The sequence below is a fragment of the Rhinopithecus roxellana genome, chromosome 20, assembly GCF_007565055.1.
Source record: "Rhinopithecus roxellana isolate Shanxi Qingling chromosome 20, ASM756505v1, whole genome shotgun sequence".
Lineage (NCBI taxonomy): Eukaryota > Metazoa > Chordata > Mammalia > Primates > Cercopithecidae > Rhinopithecus > Rhinopithecus roxellana.
In genome coordinates this window covers 5,825,168-5,837,179 of record NC_044568.1, presented here as the reverse complement: position 1 = coordinate 5,837,179, position 12,012 = coordinate 5,825,168, and the positions used below count along the sequence as shown (strand labels likewise).

Genomic DNA, 12,012 nt, shown 5'->3' with positions numbered 1-12,012 from the left:
ACTTCAATTCTCTACCCACACCCTACCTTTCCAGTCTTCCTGTTATCAACAGAGTGGGCCTTGCCTCTCCTCTCCAAAGCTAAGTCCTTCACCTGAGCTCGGAACCCAATCTGTCCCAGTCCACAAACCCCTCTCCCTATGCCTGCCTTCCCCCAAACCTCTCACCACTCCCCCAGCCCTTCCTTCCACAGGTCCTTCCCGATCCTTGTGACAGAAGCACTCCTTGGCCAGTCTCCTCCACACACATTCACATACTCTGCCTACTCCTTCCTGCAACCCTGAGAGCTGGGGGCTGGCCGCCACTACTGCTATTTCAATACGCTTTTACAGGTGACTTTTAGCTTGCCCAAGTGTCTTTTCTTGGTTCTTATACTTCTTTACCTCTCTTTGCATGTGACAATGGTGGTAAAGAATGCCTCTTTCCTCATTTCTCATCATATCATGTTCTTGTTTTATAGTTTTTAATTTTCATTTATTTATTTAAAAAGAGAAATGGGGGGTCTTGCTATGTTGGCCAGGTTGGTCTCGAACTTTTGGTATCAAGCAATCCTCTCACCTCAGCCTCCCAAAGTGCTAGGATTATGGGCGTGAGCCACTGCGCCCAGCCTCTTTTCTTTCTCCCAGGCTGGAGTGCAGGGGTGTGAGCACAGCTCACCGCAGCCTCAAACTCCTGGGCTCAAGTGATCCTTCCACCTCAGTCCATCTGAGCAGCTAGGACTATAGGTGTGTGCCACCATGCCTGGCTAAGTTTTAAAACTTTTTGTAGAGATGGGGGTCTTGCTGTATTTCCTAGGCTGGTCATGAACTCCTGGCCTCAAGGGATCCTTCTGCTTTCGTCTCTCCAAGTGTGGGGATTACAAGGATGAGCTACTGCGCTTGACCATGTTTTCAATTCAGGCTTTCTCTGAGTGCTGGATGTCCCCTGCAGCTCCTCCACTTTGACCCCCTTATTCTTTCCATAGTTTTGGTCTTCTGGAACCATCTCTACAAATGGGCCCCTAATCTCTGCTGGAATATCAGCTGCTCACATTCTCCCTGTCCCAGCCTGTATTAAGTAATTTGAATCACGTGTTGAAAAAGGAACCCACCACCTTTCTCACCAAAACAGACCTCCTTGCTAACTGCTTCAAGTTGCAACTTAAAAATAAGGAGGTATCTTTTTGTCACTCATTATTTGGTTAGTGCAATATTCCCCCATGATTCTAAATTATGACAGGCGAATTCCCTTTCCTTTCATGGTGTTCTAGGAAGTCCAGTAGACCCGGGATGAAGTTTCTGGATTTTTCTTTTTTTTTTTTTTTTAAGACAGAGTCTCGTTCTGCTGCCCAGGCTGGAGTGCAGTGGTGCGATCTTGGCTCACTGCAACCTCCACCTCGCGGGTTCAAGCGATTCTCCTGCCTCACCCTCCCAAATAGCTGGGATTAAAGGCACCTGCTATCATGCCCGGCTGATTTTTGTAGAGACAGGGTTTCACCATGTTAGCCAGGCTGGTCTTGAATTGCTGACCTCAGGTGATTCGCCCACCTTGGCCTCCCAAAGTGCTGGGAGTCAAACAGCCATGAGCCACCATGCCTGGTCAAGGTTCTGGATTTTTAAGATGGCAACTGCCAGTCCTTCACACTGTAGCTCAGATTAGATGGAAAAGTGGATTAAGGTGGGTTCGGTAACAACAAAACCGGCTGGTTTTGATGCTGGCTTCATACTCTTTACTACAAGTTTGACTAATGGGCCAATAAATGTGTTGGGTAAAAACATCAGGACTCTGTCCTCAGCCCCATTCTGGTCATATTTTTATTATTATTTAACACAATCCTCCTCCCCCCCCGCCTTTTTTTTTTTTTTTGAGACGGAGTCTTGCTTTGTCGCCCAGGCTGGAGTGCAGGTGGCCGCATCTCAGCTCACTGCAAGCTCCGCCTCCTGGGTTTACGCCATTCTCCTGCCTCAGCCTCCCGAGTAGCTGGGACCACAGGCGCCCGCCACCTCGCCCGGCTAGCTTTTTGTATTTTTTTTTTTTTTAGTAGAGACGGGGTTTCACCGTGTTAGCCAGGATGGTCTCGATCTCCTGACCTCGTGATCTGCCCGTCTCGGCCTCCCAAAGTGCTGGGATTACAGGCTTGAGCCACCGCGCCCGGCCCCTCCTCTCCCTTTGTTTGCACCTAATATGCCCTTATCTCCTCCACTCTACAGAGGCAAGTTCACCAAAAATAACTGGTAGAATTAGTGATTTCGACAGTACAAAAACGTCAGGTAAAAGATGCACTGTTTTTAGTCTGGGGAAGACCATGTGAAAGGTACAAACTGGAAACTGACTTCAGCTAACTTGCTCCAGAGAACATGTTTTCTTTTTTTTTTTTTTTGAGACGGAGTCTTGCTCTGTCTCTGTCGCCCGGGCTGGAGTGCAGTGGCCGGATCTCAGCTCACCGGAAGCTCCGCCTCCCGGGTTTTACGCCATTCTCCTGCCTCCGGAGTAGCTGGGACTACAGGCGCCCGCCACCTCGCCCGGCTAGGTTTTTTTTTTTTGTATTTTTAGTAGAGACGGGGTTTCACCGTGTTAGCCAGCATGGTCTCGATCTCCTGACCTCGTGATCCGCCCGTCTCGGCCTCCCAAAGTGCTGGGATTACAGGCTTGAGCCACCACGCCCGGCCGAGAACATGTTTTCTTAGAAAAGATATCTTTTTGCCAAAAAGACTCTGTGGAGGAGACAGGCCTACAGAGCAGGCACAGAGGCAAGGCTGGGTGCAAGTTGGGTCTGGAAGCATGTCCAGGATCACTCCACCCACACTGGGCAGGGCGCAGGACAGCCAGCAGGTGCCCAGTGAGGACCCCTAAGCACCTTCATCTCTCTTCCCCTACCTGCCCCAACATGGCCAATTTTGGGGCTTCATCATGATTCTACTCAGCCAGTGGTTCTCACAGTGTAGCTCTGACCAGCAGCAGCGGTACACCTGGGAACTGGTTAAAAATACAAATTCTTGGGCCCCACCCGGACATACTGACTGAGAAGCCACCTTCCAGGTGACTCTGAGGCACAGGAAAGTCTGAGAACCACTGAGCCAAGTGCTCCTTGCTCCTGAGTTCTGGAGCCAAAAAAATCCCTCAGTTTATGCCCAAGAGAAACCTGACCATAGATTTATACAGTTTCTGACTCCTGTGAGTCAAACTGCTCCTACCATTATCAATAAAAGTGACAACGTCCCCCGCCCTTTCCATTCAACGCCGGCAATGCCTGGGACACAACCCTTAAAGAACCCCCCTGGGGCCGGGAGCGGTGGCTCACGCCTGTAATCCCAGCACTTTGAGAGGCCGAGGCGGGCGGATCACAAGGTCAGGAGATGGAGAACACGGTGAAACCCCGTCTCTACTAAAAATACAAAAAATTAGCTGGGCGCGGTGGCGGGCGCCTGTAGTCCCAGCTACTAGGGAGGCTGAGGCAGGAGAATGGCGTGAACCCAGGAGGCGGAGCTTGCAGTGAGCTGAGATCGCGCCACTATACTCCAGCCTGGTGGACAGAGTGAGACTCCGTCTAAAAAAATAAATAAATAAAATAAATAAAATAAATAACCCCCCCCCCCCCGGATCAACTTTCCCCCACCCTCAGCAGAACCAGAGCCACTGGAGGCCTTTTCATCAAAGGTCCTACTTTTTGTCTGTGGGTGTGATGCTGCCATTCACGGCTGTGCTGTCAGCTGCCTGGATGGAGGTGGAGCCAGTTTCCTACGGACACGAAGCACATCAACAAGTCAGTCTGCCTGCAGTTTAGGACCCAGGTGAAAATCAAAATGGGGAGGCATGGAGCCTACGTACCTCTTCACATATTTTCAACTTCTTAGTGATTGCCTGGTAACAGACAGCTGGCTAATGAAGGAGGAGGAAAGAGACTACTTATTCAACTGCAGGCTTAACCAGTCTTCATAATAATCCCCTCAAAGGTTAGACCCAAAGTGCGAAGTTAACATCAAATATTTGTTTTATACTTAAGTGAACTCCAAATTTTATACCAGAAAGTTCATACACATTACCTCATTCAAGTCCCCAAGCAATTCTACAAGGTCTTTTTGCTGACCATGGTATTGAGAATAAGAGTCATAAGCTTGGAACCCACATCTATCCAACTCCAAAGCCACAAACTCTCATGAGAACCTAGCATGGCTCAGTGTACCCCATAACCTTGCAGACCTTGGGAGAGCTTCCCTCTGCATCCGCAGGACTTGGAGACTGTCTCTTGGAGTGAGCTTCAAGATGTGTCTGCCATGCAATTTCACGGGGGGCTGACAGCTTACGATGTTTGCTTTCTGCCCTAAACTCTAAAGATCACTGTGAAAGTCTCAACTGCACTGCTGGCTGAGTTTTAAATGCTCTTTTTGGGATATCTATCTATCTATCTATCTGAGATGGAGTCTCGCTCTGTTGTCCAGGATGGAGTGCAGTGGCACAATCTCGGCTCGCTGCAACCTCTGCCTCCTGGGTTCAAGTGATTCTACTGCCTCAGTCTCCCAAGTAGCTGGGATTATAGGCGCACACCACCGCGCCCAGCTAATTTTTGTTTTTTCATTAGAGATGGGGTTTCACCATGTTGGCCAGGCTGCTCTTGAACTCCTGACCTCAGGTGATCCACCTGCCTTGGCCTCCCAAAGTGCTGGGATTACAGGCATGAGCCACCATGCCAGGCCTTTGGGTTTATTTATTTTTTTTGAGATGGAGTTTTGCTCTGTCACCTAGGCTGGAGTACAGTGGTACGATCTTGGCTTACTGCAACCTCCACCTCCCAGGTTCAAGCAGTTCTCCTGCCTCAGCCTCCTGAGTAGCTAGGATTACAGGCGTGCACCACCACGCCCAGCTAATTTTTGTATTTTTAGTAGAGACGGGGTTCCACCATGTTGGTCAGGCTCGTCTTGAATTCCTAACTTCGTGATCCACCTGCCTCAGCCTCCCAAAGTGCTGGGATTATAGGCGTGAGTCACCATGCCCGGCCTGGCTTTATTTTTAATCTTAATAATGCTTGGGTCATTAGTGGGCCCATACTGGGGCTTCTGGGCTAGTTGCTCTGAGCAATACACCAGCAGACCCTAACTTTTCAGGTGGCTGGGCCAGGACCCCGTGGAGGAGAACTCCTTGACCAGCCCCTGACCAAGAGCCAACAGCCTCAAAGGGCAACTCACCTTCTCTGTTTGGCTTAGCAGGAAATGATGGAAATGAGGATCTGCATCTTTAACAGGCTGAAACCAGAAAACAATGAAATAAAACCAGTACCTGCCACCAAAGGTCACTTCCTTCTCCCTGGTAACCGGACTCCCCTCTGGCTGGAACACCTCTGGATTTTGGTCTCTTTTTCACAATTGTCTGGAAATTCTTTTCCCATTTTGGCCTAAGCCTTTTTATAAACAAGCCCCATTCCAGCTAGAGGAAAACTGGCTTTAAAGCGGAAAAGAATAGGTGATTCTGCCAGGTTGGTACGCACTTTGTTTCAATGAGACTGTGGGAAAATATTAACAAGCATACTTGGGCTTTATAAATTCAGTACTTATCAGGCACAGCAGATACCCCAGCAGACTGAGTCACATCTATTCTGGAATTTCAGGGTTTTGGCCTACTTGTATCTGGTACCAAGCCCTTGGAGATCTCATCTTACTGAGCACATTAACAGAAAGAGAGTAGCCACGGCAGTGGACCTTCATGGGCTTTCCATAATCATGCCCAGCAATAGGTGCAGCTGCACCAAGGATAACAGAACTAAACATTAAAATTGTATTTACAGACAACAGGAGGCTATTTATAAAATATTAGGGGGGAAAATTTGTGGAATGATCCCACTTTTGTGAAAAAGAGCCCTGCCCAAAATAATAAAAACCAGACATAAGTCTATAATCATCTAAATGAATGCTGAGTGGGCATCCCAGAGGGCTGAAATCTGCCACCTCAAGCCTCACAGGGCTCACCCTAGAGGGAGATTTTTAATTTTTTATTCCACGGACTTCTGTACTGTTTTGTAATAATAAAGTAAGCCTCACACACAAGAAAAGGACGAAAAAAAAAAAAAAAGAGGATCACACAGGAACCTCGCCCTAAGCTGCGGCTTGTCCTGCCTGCAGGAGAGCTCCTTACCTCGCTTGCGGTTGGCTGCCATTTAAACGCGGCCATCGGTCCGGCCATCATCCCCTTCACCGTACTAGACTCCGGGATGGTGAGATCCTACAGAGGGAGGGGCAGGGCATTTTAAAATCACATTCAACCCCCAATGAAATCCCTTGCAAGCTCCACGGTCTAAGTGAAAGTTCAAGCCAATCCCCAACCAATGTTCTGAAGACTGTCCCTCAGGAGAAATGAGCCAGCTCTTCCCATTAACACAAAGTGAGTCTTTCTTCTCAATTCTGGAAATAATGTGGGCTTATGTCTAAATTTCACAAAGATGGAGGTAACTAGAAAGCCCAAGTATGATCTGCAGTACTGTCTGCAAAGTTGCGGAGTAAATGCCGTATGGTGAATACCAAACATTAAGAAATAGCAGTGGCGGCTGGGCGTGCTGGCTCACGCCTGTAATCCCAGCACTTTGGGAGGCCGAGGTGGGCAGATCACGAGGTCAAGAAATTGAGACCAGCCTGGCCAACATGGTGAAATCCCATCTCTACTAAAAAAACCCAAAAAATTAACCAGGCATGGTGGCAGACGCCTGTAATCCCAGCTACTTGGGAGGCTGAGGCAGGAGAATCGCTTGAACCCGGGAGGTGGAGGTTGCAGTGAGCCGAGATCGCGCCGCCGCACTCCAGCCTGGAGACACAGCAAGACTGCATCTCAAAAAAAAAAAAAAAAAAAAAAAAAAAAAAAAACAGAACCAGGAGTAGCTTCAGCAGAAGGAATCCACCATATTTCAAAAAAAACGAATAAAACCATATGGGGCTGATGAGGTCTGCTCACATTTTATATATTTTACAGCTATTGTGTCAAAGGCTGAATTAAACTCCAGGGTGGCCAGAACCCAAGAGCCTGAACTCTCCTGAGACGGACACAGGAGAGGACATAGAGGACGTAGTGAAACGAGCAGCTTCTCTTCACGTTCTTCCTGGGCAAAGGGTCCTCCTTCCAGTTCTAACACTGGTCTGGTCCCTCTCGACTGCTCTGATGTTACCTTGCACTCCCTTTCCCCAGTCGCTCCCTTCCAGCCACAGTGGCCCTCCTGACACCTCCTGCCTAAACTACTCCTGAGGTTTTCTTAGTCTTAGAAAATGCCTGCTCCATTCTACTAGGCCAACATCTTTAGAGCCCTTCTTGACCCCTCTTCTCTAATCACTGGCAATGAATGGGGCTTTATAGTTGGGGATCTGCTCAACCCCTTCTTCTCACCATCCAGGCTACCAATATCTAAGCTCAAGCCATTGCTGGCCATCTGCACAATTGCAAAAATAAATCTCCTGGCTTCCACTCACAGTCCAGTCTCTACACAGCAGCCAGTCATCTACCAAAAGGGCCAATCAGATCATGACACTTCTCTGCCTAAAAGTGGCTTCCAGTCTCACATACTAAAGCCACAGGCTTCATGAGCATGGTCTACAGAGAGGGTCTTGCAAGTTCTGTCATCTGCCACCCATCCCACGCCAATCTCCAACCTCAAGTCCTATTTCTTCCTCCTGTCACTATTCTCCAGCTCATTAGCACCCTGCTGGCCTTCCACCCCGGCCCCAAACACACCCAGCATGTGCCTGCCCTGGCTCCCTTGTGCTACTGGGAACGTTCTTCTGACAGTTATCTCCTTGGCTCAGGCTCGCTTTAGGACTCCGTTGAAATGTCACCTTATCAGAGTGGCTTCACCTGACCTCTCTGTATTTTTGCCCACAGAGCATGATGCTGATGTGGATTATAATGACAACAAATGCTTTTATAGGGCTCACTACGTGCTAGATGTCACTATAAGCGTTATTTTTTATGTACGTTCTCATGTAATTCTCACCCCTTCATGAAACAGAACTATTATAATCTTTTTTTTTTTTTTTATGAGACAGAGTCTTGCTCTATGGCCCGGGCTGGGGTGCAATGGCGTGATCCCGGGTCATGGCAAGCTCTGCCTCCTGCGTTCAAGCGATTCTCCTGCCTCGGCCTCCTGACTAGCTGGGACTACAGGCGCGTGCCACCACGCCCGGCTAATTTTTTGTATGTTTAGTAGAGACGGGGTTTCACCATGTTAGCCAGGATGGTCTCCTGACCTCGTGATCCACCCCGTTGGCCTTCCAAAGTGCTGGGATTATAGGCGCGAGCCATTGCGCCCAGTCATATTATAATCTTCTTCTACAGAATAGAAAACCAAGGCACACAGAGCTTAAGTAACCTTGCTTAAGGTCACCGAGTCAGTCACTGGTGTGGTAGATACAATTTATTTATTTGGAGGCATAGTCTAGCTCTGTCACCTAGGCTGGAGTGCAGGGACTCAATTAGGGCTCACCGCAGCCTCAACCACCTGGGGTGGGAAGAAGTGATCTTCCCACCTCAGCCTCCTGGGTAGCTGGGACTACAGGTGTGCGCCACCATGCCCAGCTAATTTTTTCTTTTTTCTTTTTTGTATATTTATTATTTATTTGCAATTATTCGTTTTTTGTAATTTTTAATTTTTTTGTTTTTATAGGGTCTTGCTATGTTGACTAGACTGGTCTCGTTATAACTTCTGGCCTCAAGTGATCCTCCTACGTCGGCCTTCCAAAGTGCTGGGATTATGGGAGTGAGCCACTGTGCCTAGCAGACTGACAGAATTTGGCTCCAGGTCTGTCATATTAGAAGCACATCCCAGGAAAGCAAGAACTCTGCCAGTTTCGCCTACTCTATAACCCATGCTGGCATACAGTCCAGGTTCAATTCTTACTGAAGGAGCCTCGTCTGACTTTTATGCTACTTTCTCTTCAGGCATTTGGCCTATGGTAGAATTGCTCAGTAAACATTTGTTGAATTCAGAGGTTTTGGGGGAAAAGAAAGGCCCAGCCCAGAGCTGCCCAAAAGAATATTCTGCAATGATATAGGGCGTGTCCTATAGCTGCACTGTGTGATAGAGCAGGCGCCAGTCAAGTGTCACTGTGGAGCATCTCACACAATTGGGTGATGGAGATGGAGAAGCTGCATTTTAACGTGTATTTAATTTAAATTTAAATGGCCAATTGTGGCTGGGGCAGCACAGCTGTCTGGGGAGGTGCAGCCCTAGGAACTGCCCAAGGCCACAATGACCCAATGGGAACAAGGAGGAGGCAGCTTGTAGCTCTCAGTTTGGCACTGAGGAAGGGCCCCAACTCCTAAGCTTCTGCTCCTCGTTTGAGTGTGGGATTCTGGGAGAGTCACAGACCTGACAGTGCTACTTTGATCCAGGTGGGCTGTGCCCAGAGTTCATCCCCAGAAAGAGGGTGGGTGAGCGCTGCTGGGGTGCAGCACTTACACGCAGGTCCAGACACAAACCCAGCCTTTCCCTGCCTGCCTCCGCCATCAAGGTCAGCCTTTTCCATTAATCCTCATGGGGCAGGAGATTATGTCCCGGAATGGCACTCAGCTGGGCTTTGCCCAGTTATCAGCCTATGTGGCTGCTCAGTGTTTCTGAGAGGAGCTCACCAGCCAGATGACAATTAGTACAGCAACACATACACACATGCACAAACACCCTCCTCTGAGACTACAGGATATATCACATTTAAAACGCACCAAAATTCCAAAGCCCAGGCACCGATTCCCTACCTGTCTGAAGGTGCTGAACTGAAACGGCTCTCCATCCTGTACCACTTGCCAGCTCTGTCCCCTCCTGCTCATACGTCCTTTCACTATGGGCCAGGCCAAGCACAAAGAACAGGTAGGAAGGACACCTCGAAGGGTCAACAGCAGCTAGAGCTCCTGGACCACAGACACACCTCATTTTATTATGCTTTGTTTTATTGTACTTCATAGGTGTTGCACTTTTTTTTTTTTAAACGAATTGAAGGTTTGTGGCAGCCCAGTATCAATCAAGTCTGTGGGGCCATTCTCCCAGCAGCAGGTGCTCACTTTGTGTCTCTGTCAGCATTTTTTTAAGCAATGAAGTATTTTTAACTTAAGGTATGTACTTTTTTTTAATTTTGAGATGGAGTTTCGCTCTTGTTGCCCAGGCTGGAGTGCGGTGGCGCGATATCGGCTCACCGCAACCTCTGCCCCCTGGGTTCAAGCAATTAATTCTCCTACCTCATCCTCCCAAGTAGCTGAGATTATAGCTGGGATTACAGGCATGCACCACCATACCCGGCTACTTTTTTTATTTTTACTAGAGATGGGGTTTCTCCATGTTGACCAGGCTGGTCTTGAACTCCTGACCTCAAGTGATCCACCCACCTTGGCCTCCCAAAGTGCTGGGATTATAGGTGTGAGCCACCACGCCTGGCTTTTTTTTTTTTTTTTTGAGATGGAGTCTCGCTCTGTCGCCCGGGCTGGAGTGCAGTGGCGCGATCTCGGCTCACTGCAAACTCCTCCTCCTAGGTTCACTCCATTCTCCTGCCTCAGCCTCCCAGGTAGCTCGGACTATAGGTGACCACCACCACGCCTGGCTAATTTTTTGTATTTTTAGTAGAGACAGGGTTTCACCATGTTAGCCAGGATGGTCTCAATCTCCTGACCTCGTGATCCGCCCGCCTTGGCCTCCCAAAGTGCTGGGATTATAGGCATGAGCCACTGCACCCGGCCAAGGTATGTACATTTTTAAAAGACATATTGCTATTGTGCCACTTAACAGACTACAGGATAAATCTAACTTTTACATGCACTAGGAAACCAAGATGTTTGTGTGACCTGCAATGATCTGGAATCGAACCTGCATTATCTCCAAGGTATGCTACACTACTCCCCAAATTAATAATTCAGACTCAAGGGCAGTCTGCTGTTTACCGGGAGCTTGTGAGACGAGTTCCTGTAAGCCTGGGCAGTGGCCTCTGGGGTTCTCACTGCACAACTGGCTATTGTCTGTGAAACAAACCTAAAGAACTGATCAAATGCCTTGAACACGGGTACTGTTCTGAGTGCTGTGTCCATGTCACTCATTTAACTCACACGGTGAACCTATGAGGCACATACTGTTATAATTCCTAACGATCAGATGAGGAAATTGAGACAAAGGTGTTTTGCTAAGTTCCTACACATGTGATTCAAACTCCGGGCCCTTGTCATCAACTCTCCTTTGTACTTCCCTTTATCCAACGAGAAGGTGTTTCTGTCCAGGGTGGCACAGGCGCTGGTGAGATTCGAGGCTTCACATACCAGACAATATCAATTTGGGAAACCGTGTAAAATCTCACAGCCCAGATTCCTTTTGGATTGCAGGAAATAAACTCAAAAGTCACATTACATTTTTTGGGGATCAATTTAGATCATGTTCCCTATAAAGTTCTCTCTGCACTGCAGCTGGCAGTTTTTCCAAACCTTGGGCTCCCGGTATCCAGGGACAGCACCGCCACCCTCGCTCTCAACACTCCCTTAGCCTTAGGTCATCTAACAGTGAGAAGGGCTGTCTCTCACCAGAGACCTCACACTGGCAGCCCATAGATATGTTTCTGTGGACCCAAGACATATTTTTTAACTAACCACATTTAAAATTGGGATATTTCACATAAAAACCTGTATTTCCAGCTTTTCTCTTTTTTTGAGATAGGGTCTCACACTGTTGCCTAGGCTGGAGAGCAGTGGTGCAAGTGTAGGTCACTACAGCCTTGACCTCCTGGGCTCAAGTGATCCTCCCACCCCAGCTTCCCAAGTATCTGGGACTACAGGTGTGTACCACTATGCCCAGTTAGTACCTTTTGTTTCTTTCTTTTTTTGTTGTTTTTTTGAGACAGGGTCTCGCTGTGTCACCGAGACTAAAGTGCAGTGGCATATTCTTGGCTCACTGTAACCTCCACCTCCTGGGTTCAAGTGATCTTCTCACCTCAGCTTTCTGAATAGGGGCACTACAGGCGCACACCACCAACTCCAGCTAATTTTTAATTTATTTATATTTTTCTTTTCCTGAGACGGAGTCTCGCTCTGTCACC

The 12,012-nt window shown here is 48.3% G+C and overlaps 1 protein-coding gene across 6 annotated transcripts in view; it reads right to left on the bottom strand.

The window, feature by feature from the left end:
* Positions 1-12,012, bottom strand: part of GLYR1 (glyoxylate reductase 1 homolog) — a 44,778-nt gene that overhangs the window by 17,362 nt on the left and 15,404 nt on the right. For all 6 annotated transcript variants that reach the window (XR_746878.1, XR_004055460.1, XM_010353884.1 and 3 more), the window contains 4 exons: positions 6,104-6,190; positions 5,161-5,217; positions 3,806-3,856; positions 3,642-3,715 (listed from right to left, as the gene is read on the bottom strand). Coding sequence is in view for 4 of the 6 variants with exons in the window: in XM_010353884.1 (XP_010352186.1) it covers positions 3,642-3,715; positions 3,806-3,856; positions 5,161-5,217; positions 6,104-6,190 (269 nt within the window). In the remaining 2 variants the exon portion in view is untranslated. The remainder of the gene's footprint in view (positions 1-3,641; positions 3,716-3,805; positions 3,857-5,160; positions 5,218-6,103; positions 6,191-12,012) is intronic.